This window comes from Crinia signifera, chromosome 4, assembly GCF_055691185.1.
Source record: "Crinia signifera chromosome 4, ASM5569118v1, whole genome shotgun sequence".
In the NCBI taxonomy this organism is placed as follows: Eukaryota; Metazoa; Chordata; class Amphibia; order Anura; family Myobatrachidae; genus Crinia; species Crinia signifera.
In genome coordinates, this window is record NC_139220.1 from 183,952,989 (window position 1) to 183,965,476 (window position 12,488).

General features: G+C 48.8%; 1 protein-coding gene across 3 annotated transcripts in view; it reads left to right on the forward strand.

Moving 5' to 3' along the window:
* Window positions 1-4,303: 4,303 nt before the first annotated feature.
* SCAPER (S-phase cyclin A associated protein in the ER) overlaps window positions 4,304-12,488 on the forward strand; it is a 278,002-nt gene continuing 269,817 nt past the window's right edge. For all 3 annotated transcript variants that reach the window (XM_083183157.1, XM_083183159.1, XM_083183158.1), the window contains exon 1: window positions 4,304-4,417. In XM_083183157.1, coding sequence (XP_083039283.1) covers window positions 4,415-4,417 — 3 coding nt within the window. In that variant the 5' untranslated portion in view covers window positions 4,304-4,414. The remainder of the gene's footprint in view (window positions 4,418-12,488) is intronic.

The following is a 12,488-nucleotide window of genomic DNA, read 5'->3' on the forward strand; positions in this document are numbered from 1 at the left end:
CCCAGGGCAACCCTGCAAGTATCTCGAGGCACCTCAGGGTGCCATGGCACACAGTTTGGGAACCATACCAACCATACCCCCATTGCCATAAAATGCATTCCAATGCACCCTCACCCACCCCCCGTGCCCTTAATGGTGGCACTGTGTAGGAAAGCTCTAAGTCAAGGTCCATACACACTAGGCAACTGTGCTGCATTCAGCTCAAAATCACCCAGTGTGTGTGGGCCATTAAGGAAAAGTTAATATAGGTGACACTGTCCAAACAAGCTTGTAATAAAAATGACTGGAGGATTTTATACTATCTAGAGCAGTTGTCAGGGAACTCGGTCCTCATTACCCCACGCAGTGCATGTTTTGCAGGTCTCCTCACAGGAGTGAAATAATTAACTCCACCTGCGGACCTTATAATATGTTTCTGTGAGTAATTAGTACACCTGTGCACCTGCTGGGTTACTAGCAAAACATGCACTGTGTGGGGTAATGAGGACAGAGTTCCCTGACCACTGATCTTAATCTTAAGTACGTTGCCAACACAGCAAATAATATGAAGTTACATCTGATTTATAAATTCACATATCTAGAATACAAGTATCCTGTAAAGAATAAATAACATATTAACATTTTTCTTAACATTGTGTAATACTGATTCCAGAGTAGGAAGGCAGACATTATACAGTACATCCAGAACAGTGGAATTATGGAGTCACTAGCAACGCTTCCCTTAGCAACAATGGGCTAAGCAACCAATTAGACATATAATCACATTTGACTCCACACTTGTTTACCTTCAGGTTATTCTGAAGGGGAGATAATAATTGTGAATAATTCGATCAACTGTGTCACAAATATTTAACGGCAATTATCTTCCAGAGACATGAAAGAGCTATACAAAGAAGAATGGATATACAGACCATACTATTATTCAGTAAGTGATAGAATTTTATTGTAAATGTACTTTTGTCTATAGAAAACATTCTTTCATTGACCAGAAACTGCAGAGTCTGACCTTGCTAGTGTTACTGCACATGCTTGACCTTGGGTTCCCGCATGCGAATCCTTTGAAAGATCCAAACAGATCCTTCTTCTCAACTGTCTCTTCTTCAAATAGGTAAAGAGAGTGGGGGTTATTCTGGTTCACTCCGTCTGGCAAATTCCTGCTTAGATGGACAAAACCATGTGCACTGCAGGTGGGGCAGATGTAACATGTGCAGAGAGAATTAGATTTGTAATGAGAATGGCGCTATATAGTGTAATAGATTAGTGTATTCACTGTGACTTATATTTAAGTTCTGCGTACCATATAATAAAGAAAATAGTGCTCATTAAATTACTGTTATCCCTCCTTGGTTGAGCTGGTTACCAGGATCTTCCTGGCTGCTATCCAGATTGGACCTTTTGTTTTGGGTCCCCCAAGTGAGTTCACAGTTGTGCTCCAATATTTGTGCAGTGGTGATTGCCAAAAGAAGAAGGATAATAAAGTGATTAAAGGTGTGCAAATGAAGGTTGGGTAGAGGCCTCTCTATGCGTTTCGTCTCTTATGCCCTAAATTCCAGGCTTCACTAGGAGAGTATACTAAAATGTTTTGCGGCTGGCTGTTCAGGGCCATTAGATGGTTTACCTTCCAGTAATGCTCGAATTGATGATCAGTATGTAAAGCCATACGTGTTCTAGGATCTCTGCAAGTCTGTCCAACATACATTAAGCCACATGGGCAGATTATAATGTATATAAATATGTGGTTGTGCATGTCAACGTATGCTTTATCTTGTGTCGATATCCCGTATGTGGATTTTTTACATATGTACCCGGTTCCATGTATCGGCAGGTTATGCAAGAAGGGCATCTGACTCAGCCACGTATCTGTGATGGCAGGAAAGATTCCCTTGGGATAGGGGTTAAGTTGGTTTTTACCAATATGTCCTTGATGCTTCGCCCGCGTTTATATGCCGAGTCCCTGAGCCCAGCAACTGCACCCTCCCCTCACTGACCGCAGGCCACCCTGAGCCACGCAGCTGCCAATGGGGGAAATTAGGAGCACAGGGGACACGCCACGTGTTCTGTGCTCCTGAGCCCAGCCGCCAACCCCACTCATGAACGTCGCAGGCCACCCGAAGCCCTGCCACCGCACATTCCCCCTGCCAAAGGATGACAGGTAAGCAGGGCCGGTGCTAGGGTGTCCGGCGCCCTCCTGCAAACCATAAATTTTGCGCCCTTTCACATTGCCATTGCAACAAGCTGCAGCCCGATTGTGGGAGCTTATGCAACATGCGATCCTATGGAGGATCTCGGGTGCATGTACATGTATGCATACACCATCTCTGTGCTGTGTCCGCAAAATGTTGCAGGCACTAAAGGTGCCCATACACGCTGCGAGAATCGCATACGTTATGTGCTAGATCCCATCGCACGGCATGCATGCAATGTGTGTGCGATGCGATTTGAAAGCAGTGCAAAAAGTATGTGCAGCACATACTTTTTGTACTATGCGATGCCCGCAGGAGCGCACATCGCATCACACCCTGCTATTGCAGCGTGTATGGCCACCTTTAGGCACATAACTCAGCCCATTATTTAAAAAGTGTCTAAATATTAAAAAAAAAAAATCTACAATTATTAAAAAAATTGTTATAAACATGTATAATAAAAGACTCACTGTTCTTTTGCTGTTTAACTCTTGTGTAGTCCCTCCTCTTCTATCTGCGTAGGCATGACGCTGGGGACGCCATTACACCCCTCTCGTGACTGAGGGGGAAAGGAGGGGAGAGGAGGAGATGGAAGAAAAGGGGAGGAGATAGAGGAGGCGGAGTGTTGAGGACTGGCAGTTGCACTGGCACAGCACACTGAGAAGAGGGAAGGAAGGGCGGCGCTGCTGCCTGTTCGTCATTTGTTTGACAGCTGACAGGCGCAGTGGGAATGGGTAGGGGGGCAGATCCGGAACTTTACATGTCATCCAGGCATTCACAGACAGCGCTTCATGCCTCAGCGCAAGTGTCCGTGAGGAAGAGGGGGGCAGGCCACCCGCCCGCTGTTAGACAGGTGCTGCGGGTGGCGTGCAGGAGGCAGTGACAGTGAGGACTGAGGCAGCTTTAGCAGAGCAGGGAGGGAGACAGCGCCTTTTCAGCATGACGCCTCCCTGCTTTGCAGGAGCTGCTGAGTGGGTAGCACCGGCCCTGCAGGTAAGCACAATTTACTTAGGGAACGCCCACACATACAAAAATGAAATTCCAATAAAACCAGATTTTTAAACATGTTTAAAAATCAGATTCAGCAATTGATTGGTGATCCCGATCAATTTTTGATCGGGATCACCAAAAGGGGAGCCCACACAATAAAGATTAATTGTGACAATCATTTTAAGAGTGGAGGATTGTCATAATTAATTGCTGATGTATGGGGCCCAATACATCGCTGGTCAGTGTATTGTACATTGCATACGGCATGGTGACGCTATAATACAATGCAGTGACAGGGGAACCGAGGCAGGTAGAACCCAGATTAGTAACGTAACAGGTTGTACCCTATGAGACGCTTCCCATCCCATACCTCCCAACATGACCCTCTCCAGGAGGGACATATCGCTCTGCTCCTGCTCTTCCCTCTTAATGTATGATTATCATCACCTGTGTTGAAGCACCATAAGGTGCATACATACGGGGGCGATTTTTTATAATATCGCGTGAAATATGGTCGCTAAGCGACCATATTGCCCACGATGGGAGTGTGCACCGGCGATATACCGCCGGGTGCGCGCTCCCGTTTTTACCCCTGTAGTGATCACTGGTCGCAGGAACATGCTCCTGCGACCAGCTGATTACCACTGCCAGGCTCCCCCGGCAGTTTCTTTTTCATTAGCGACCATCTCTGGTCGCTGATGAAAAGGAGAAACTGAGCAATATATTGCTCAGCCATATATTGCTCAGCCATATATGGCTGAGCAATATATCTCCCCCGTGTGTACGGGGCTTTACTTATAAATTAACGTTCAACACAGATGAAGGTAATTATGCATTAAGAAAAAAGTCCAGAAGCAGAGCATTGTGTCCCTCCTGGAGAGGGTCATGTTGGGAGGTATGCCCTCCTCACAAGTAACACACTTTTGTGTCCAGGTTTATCATGTGATGTTGTCATCCGTTTCATGCTTCCGGGAAGCTCAATGCAGTTACCACAGCAACCTCCGCTTACAAACAAGTAGACCGCGAGGATATAGTAAAAGGTTCTGGAACGCGATTGGCTAAGCCTATCTCGCGCCTGACAGTTCTCTATGACCTGAACCAATTACATTTAATTTCCGCCCATCTCCCCCCAGCAATTGGTTGTGCCAAACCACGCCCCTTGAATCCCGCGCCTGCGCTTCCCGCCTTTCCGGTCAGTTGCCGGTGACACCGGAGAGAGGAGGGAACGCAGTGGCGGGCGGATGGTAAGGCGATGACGCTGGGCTGTGCGCATGTCTCGGTGTATGGCGCAGCGGATATAAGAGAAGATGCTGTGGATATATATTAGAGCCTGTTGGGGGTGGCTTATACCTGTGATGCACGGTCAGGTTCCCTGTGTCACAGGCTGTTTGGTTATGCTGAAGATTTTGCTGCTATGCAGTCTAGCTCATTGCTGTTTGTGTGTGTGGGGTTGTAACAACTTGTACAGACGTTGTCATATACCTGTCTGTGCTAGGTGTGACAGATGTCATGGCTCCCAGTCAGTGTGTGAACAGCCATGTAACATGTATAAACATGGGAAACATCCAGTGTAATAACCAGAGTTAGAGCCGTCCTTTGTAGCGGCTGCGTTGCCCCATTCCTACAGCTCTCACTGATAGCACCATTATTATAGCTCTCACTGATAGCACCATTATTATAGCTCTCACTGATGGCACCATCCTTGTATCTCTCACTGATGGCACCATCCTTGTATCTCTCACTGATGGCACCATCCTTGTAGCTCTCGCTGGTGGCACCATCACTGTAGCTCTCGGTGGTGGCACAATCACTGTAGCTCTCGCTGGTGGCACAATCACTGTAGCTCTCGCTGTTGGCAACATCACTGTAGCTCTCGCTGTTGGCAACATCACTGTAGCTCTCGCTGGTGGCACCATCACTGTAGCTCTCGCTGGTGGCACCATCACTGTTGCTCTCGCTGGAGGCACCATAATTGTGATGGCACCATAACTGCGATGGCAGCGTTCTTGTAGCTCTCTCCGATGGCACCGTTCTTGTAGCTCTCTCCGATGGCACCGTTCTTGTAGCTCTCTCCGATGGCACCGTTCTTGTAGCTCTCTCCGATGGCACCGTTCTTGTAGCTCTCTCCGATGGCACCGTTCTTGTAGCTCTCTCCGATGGCACCGTTCTTGTAGCTCTCTCCGATGGCACCGTTCTTGTAGCTCTCTCCGATGGCACCGTTCTTGTAGCTCTCTCCGATGTTATAGCTCTCACTGAGGGCCCTGCTGTTATAGCTGATACTGAGGGCACCATTGTTGTAGCTCTCACTGAGGGCACCATTGTTGTAGCTCTCACTGAGGGCACCATTGTTGTAGCTCTCACTGAGGGCACCATTGTTGTAGCTCTCACTGAGGGCACCATTGTTGTAGCTCTCACTGAGGGCACCATAGGCACCGTTGTAGCTCTCACTGATTGCACCGTTGTTGTAGCTCTCACTGATTGCACCGTTGTTGTAGCTCTCACTGATTGCACCGTTGTTGTAGCTCTCACTGATTGCACCGTTGTTGTAGCTCTCACTGATTGCACCGTTGTTGTAGCTCTCACTGATTGCACCGTTGTTGTAGCTCTCACTGATTGCACCGTTGTTGTAGCTCTCACTGATTGCACCGTTGTTGTAGCTCTCACTGATTGCACTGTTGTTGTAGCTCTCACTGATTGCACCGTTGTTGTAGCTCTCACTGATTGCACCGTTGTTGTAGCTCTCACTGATTGCACCGTTGTTGTAGCTCTCACTGTTTGCACCGTTGTTGTAGCTCTCACTGATTGCACCGTTGTTGTAGCTCTCACTGATTGCACCGTTGTTATAGCTCTCACTGAGGGCACCATTCCTACAGGCAGAATTTTACCCCAATCATAGTATTTATTACCCTAAATAAGCAATTAAAAACTTCTAATTAAATTACTAGGGGGTGTCCCAGGAGTTCTGAACCTTTTGCTAAAATGTTACCTTAAAATAGCAATTCCACCCCATTTTGCATCTGCTCTGCGGCTGGGAGGAAAAGTCATGGTAATTCTTCTTGAAATTACGGTAGACAACTGAATAGGTAAAACCTTGCCGTCGGCATAAATTGCACATGCTGCAGTACATAAAAATGTCTATTGAAGTCCTCAGTGAGTGTTATGTGACAAATTTGGTAGTTGAATGAATGTACTAGAAGAAAGCCTGTTTAGTGAACAATTACATTTACAGTATCACACAATTTGGGGCTAATTCAGCAGTGGTTGGGTGATTAGGTGATTTTGGTTAATCTGCGCATGCGCTTACTTTGAATCTGTGATTACATTCTGGGAAAATGCGACCGCAGTCTAATGGTTGATGGGTGGTGGCAACACGGCGTTAGGAGCAAGATCTGTACCATTTTCACCCCACAACAGCTATATAACATCGCGCAGCAGCTGTGAATCAAAACATGAAATCTCAGTGCCTGTCTTTGGAGGTAGGCGGCATATCTAAGGGGGTGCCGGAGGACTCACCAGCATTTGGGTTCCGACAGTCATTACAAATCCCGACTGCTAAAAGCCCGTCACACGGGCAGGGGGTATTCTCCCTCATGGGGGTCCATGACCCTCATAGAGGGAGAATAAAATAGGTGGCGAGCATAGTGAGCCTGCAGGGGGCTTTGTTGCTCTCCCTCCCGCTGTCTGAGTCCAGGCAGTCGGGATATTGGCTGTCAGAATCCCGACTGTCGGTGTGTTATACCAAACCCCTCTAAGGACGGGAGCATTTAGCTATGAAGCGAATAGTTCCAATTTTGTGGGGGAGGACTCGCCATGCAGGGTGGACTTGCCCTGTGCTCTCCGCATGCTAGCATTGGGAGTTGTAGTTTTGACACAAAATAAATACTGACTCAATCGGCTGTGACTGGAATGCTGGAGTGATGTACACACAAAAATATTGATTAATTACAAAAATAACATTAAAGAAATACAAATGGTCCGTTGGGATCTGTGTGTGCCTGAGATACTGATAATACTAAGATACTAATAATTTATTAGTAGCTAATTTGGGTACATTGGACATTATCAATGTGTAAAGCTGCCCATACACGGTCCGTTTAACGGATCCGTTCGGGACTTAATTAGTACACATCGCATCGCATTGCATGCCTTGTGCATGCAATGCGATGTGTAGCTAGTACAAAAAGTATGTGCAGCACATACTTTTTGTACCGTACTATGTGATGCGCGGGAGCGCACATCGCATAGTACAGAACGGAGCCGGTCCACAACGGACCGTGTATGGGAAGCTTGTCATCTTCCCCTAGATACAGGGGGTGAAATTTAATAGGATGAGAGATTTGGTAAGAAATATCCAGTTTTATTAAAGTGGCACTGCATTTACACTGCAAAATCAAACTGGTTTAGTAGTGTAAATGATTGCCGCTTTAAAAAAAACAACTGGTGATTTCTTAACAAATCTCTCACTTTCTGAATCTCTCCTCCTATTAAATCTCACCCAGTATATCTCTTTTAAGAAGTGTGGATGGATATCTATGGAGAAAAACACCCCAATTATGTGCTGTTCATGCATTGCCGCTATGACTGCTGCATAGAGGCAGACAGCTGTGTAGGGTTAGGGGATCCGTAGTGAGCCCCCTGACTGCGCAAGTTGGCATAATTATGACAGGGCTCACTGCAGTGTTTTCTTTACATTTTTTTTGTAAATACATCCATATCGCATTTCCCATTAAAAGTATGGGAAATGCCATCTGGTTACTAAACTAAAAAAATCGAAATCCTGGTGTCCTCTGTCAGGTGAATGTAATGTAAGTGAGTCATGACAGCATGTATGCACCTGGATTGCTCTTATTTAAGACGCTTGGCAGCACTTCCAATATGAGCAAAATATTGTTTTGGAATGTTAACTTTTATTACTCTAATGAACTTTTGGCACTCTGTCTTCTCCAAACCCTGACCTCTGCAAATTACCTCCACCATTCTTTTCTAGCTTGCCTAGTATGTGTATCTTTTCCAAAGCTTGACTCTATTTCCTGGCTTTTCAGACAGGACACAGTTGAAAAGTGCACGTTAAGTTTTTTTAGTGCCTATCTGTGCCAGATTAATACTGCTCTTGTATAATATCTCCTATATATTTGGCTACATCTGTCACTCAAAGTGGGTGTCTGTGTCTATAACGCTCTGTTCCTGGACTTTCCTCTTAATGTGTGATTGCCTTCATCTGTGCTGAACACCTTTCTGAGAAATTAACCTGTTTAAAACAGGTGATGGCAATCATACATTAAGGGGAAGTCTAGAAACAGAGCATTGTGTCCCTCCTGGAGAGGGTCATGTTGGGAGGTATGTGACAGAGAACCAGCCCAGTGAGCCCACAGACAGTGCCAGACATCCACTGCCTTCCCATGTTGCCCAGCACTGCTACTCCACAGCCACCAGGTGAGCGCCCCCCTCCCGCGATTTGCGGCAAAACCTCCCCCCCCCGCGCGCCCCCCCCCCTCCCGCGATTCGCGGCAAAAACACCCGCTCCCCCGCGACCCCCCCTACCGCGATTCGCAGCAAAAACACCCCCGCGACCCCCCCTCCCACGATTCGCTGCACAAAGAACCCCCCCACGACCCCTCCCGCAATTCGCGGCATAACCACCACCCCGCGACCCCCCCTCCCGCGAATCGCGGCAAACCCTCCCCCGTGACACCCCCCCCCCGATTCGCGGAAAAAACACCCCCCCCCGCGACCTCCCTCCCGCGATTCGCGGCAAAAAGAACCCCCCCGCGACCCCCCCTTGCACGATTGGCGGCACCCCCCCTGCGACCCCCCTCCCGCGATTCGCGGCACCCCCCCCCCCCCCCGCAATTCGCAGCAGCCCCAGGATTAAATGGCACATGCAAAACACTGACATGGCTATGGTCGACAATGAAAAAGGTTGACATGAGTTTTTGAAGATTTATTTTTAATTTTTTTAATTTTTTCATATTCATTGTCATGTGTCGACATGGACACCAATGAAGTGCCACACTTATGTCAACATTTACATGTGTTGACCTTTCTGTGTTGATTTTTTTCTTGTGGCGATTCGCGTCACACCCCCCGCAACCCCCCCTCCGGCGATTCGCGGCACCCCCCTGCGACCCCCCCCTCCCGCAATTCGCGGCAACCCCCCACCGGAACCCCCATGAACCCCGCTCTCCCGCGATTCGCGGCACCCACCACCCGCAACCCCCCCCCTCCCACAAATCGCGGCACCCCCCCGCGATTCGCGGCAGCCCCAGGATTAAATGGCACATGCAAAACACTGGCACGGCTATGGTCGACAATGAAAAAGGTTGACATGAGTTTTTGAAGATTTATTTCATTTTTTGAATGTTTTCATATTCATTGTCATGTGTCAACATGGACACCAATGAAGTGGCACACTTATGTCAACATTTACATGTGTTGACCTTTCTGTGTTGATTTTTTCTTGTGGCGATTCGCGTCACACCCCCCCGCAACCCCCCCGCGATTCGCGGCACCCCCTGTGACCCCCCACCTCCCGCAATTCGCGGCAACCCCCCACCGGAACCCCTGTGAACCCCGCCCTCCCGCGATTCGCGGCACCCAACCCCGCGACCCCCCCCCTCCCGCAATTCGCGGCACCCCCCGTGATTCGCGGCAGCTCCAGAATTAAATTGCACATGGAAAACACTGACATGGCTATGGTCGACAATGAAAAAGGTTGACATGAGTTTTTGAAGTTTTTTTTTCATTTTTTTAATATTTTCATATTCATTCTCATGTGTCGACATGGACACCAATGAAGTGCCACACTTATGTCAACATTTACATGTGTTGACCTTTCTGTGTTGATTTTTTCTTGTGGCGATTTGTGTCACACCCCCCCCACCCCACCCCCCCACAACCCCCACTCCCGCGATTCACGGCACACACACACACACCTCCCCCGCGATTCTCGGCACCCCACCCCGTGACCCCCCCTCCTGTGATTCACGGCACACCCCCGCGACCCCCCCTCCCATGATTCGCCGCTACCCCCGCCCCGTAACCCCCCCTCCCGCGATTCGCGGCACCCACCCCCGCGACCCCCCCTCCCGCAATTCGCGGCACCCCCCCCCCGCGATTCGCGGCAGCTCCAGAATTAAATTGCACATGGAAAACACTGACATGGCTATGGTCGACAATGAAAAAGGTTGACATGAGTTTTTGAAGTTTTTTTTTTCATTTTTTGAATGTTTTCATATTCATTCTCATGTGTCGACATGGACACCAATGAAGTGCCACACTTATGTCAACATTTACATGTGTTGACCTTTCTGTGTTGATTTTTTCTTGTGGCGATTCGCGTCACACCCCCCCCACCCCCCCCCCGCAACCCCCACTCCCGCGATTCACGGCACACACACACCACCCCGCGATTCTCGGTACCCCACCCCGTGACCCCCCCTCCCGTGATTCACGGCACACCCCCCGCGACCCCCCCTACCATGATTCGCCGCAACCCCCGCCCCCGTAACCCCCCTCCCGCGATTTGCGGCAACCCACCCCGCGACCCCCCTCCCGCGATTCTCTGCAATCCCTCCCCTCCCGCGATTCGCAGCATCCACCCCCCCACAACCCCCCCTCCTGCAATTCGCGGCACCCCCCGCGACCCCCCCTCCTGCAATTCGCGGCACCCTCCGCGACCCCCCCTCCCGCGATTCGCGGACACCTAAGTTGCAATACAGGGCATCTTTCATACAATTCTAACCATATTTCTCATATACAAACGTTCACAAATTAAGGGGGCGCAGCCCCTTACGACGGTGTGAAGAGCGCCCGTAGGGCGCGATGAATCACCTAGTGTTGTTATATAGTCCATGGGATAAGGAGCGGGAAGTGACTGTAGCTTTGGATAGATGCGTGCAAATCATATCCTGTCAGGTGTCACATTTAATGGGCATACACCACTAGACCAGGGTTTGCCAAAAATATATATTTAGGGGTGCCCCCAAACCAACATCATGTGTGTACCAAGAATAGGACATGCCTTGTGTCCACTAGGCCATGCCCCTGGTACAAAAATACATTGATAAACCCAGATCCAACATAAAATACATCGAAAAAGCCGGATTCATATAATAAACTTCGCTCTCCCTCCAGGACAACCTTGTGGATCATTCCAGCAACCCCTTATGTGTGACTCCAGCCTCCCTCTTCCACTATAGCAGCCCTAATGTTGTCACTTTCCCTTAATTGTAATGAGCTCAGTATGTCAGGGTGGATTAGTGTATACTTTAGCCCGAAATCACTGCAGTGCTATAAGTCGTAGGACACTCAGAAGCCTCTTGAAAATGGCACTAGTGACCAGTCACAGTAACCAACTTAATTATTTTGTGGTCCAACGTCGAGTCAGACTCGACAGGCCTGGCGCTAGTATCAGGTCCATCGTCAAGCTGACGGCGATCACCCCCCTAGGAACCTGCGCTCTCCTTCCCGCAAGTCTGGGATAGGTGGATCCCAACCCCGTGGGAGTCCCTGCTGTATATACTGAGAACAGGGCTGCTGTCAGCGTTATGCAGAGGGGACATCCGGCCAAGGGGAATGCAGGTGCTGGGCACCGCCTGTTTGAAAGTTAGATCACGCCGCTGAGTGAGAGATGGGGAGCGGGCAGAGGGGCAGCCGGATGGGGGCTGAAGGGCAAATGCTTGCACCGTGTTGATGCAGATCACTGTGGGGTGAAGGTGCCTACCCCACTGGACCTGTCATTGACCCCATGGTTGATACCACAGCTGTCAAACCCATCCCTCCCTGTTCCTGGGGATCCGTCCCAGTATGACGTCTGCCTGTGGGTCGATGGCTGGGTGTTGTGCAGCGGCGCCAGGATCCATTCCATTCATTATTCAATACTGTCTATAATTATTTCGAAAAAATTCAATTGGACCAGACTGTTTAAATTACAAAAATGAAATTGGACCGGAAAAGGTTAATACCTTGTCCAGTGTGCGGACAGCCAAGAGCAATGAATGGGAGACGGCTTCTCTCAAACCATATGCATGATAACGACATTATTGTGTATATTGTGTAGTGTGTACGGACTATAACATTTCAACCCCGATAGACTTGCTGACACCGGCTACCCAGCAGGGTACTTTCTTTATCTTATCTGAGCATATATCAGTCTACTACAGATGGGGTAGACAGTGAGTGTGGAACAGAGGGTTAGAAAGAAAGACTGCTGGATTTAAAAAAGGAATGGGTCTTTAGCATCTGTTTGAGTTTTATGGAGGTGGAGAGTGTGATGGGGAGAAATAGAATTCCACAGATAGGGTAGGATAAAGTAGG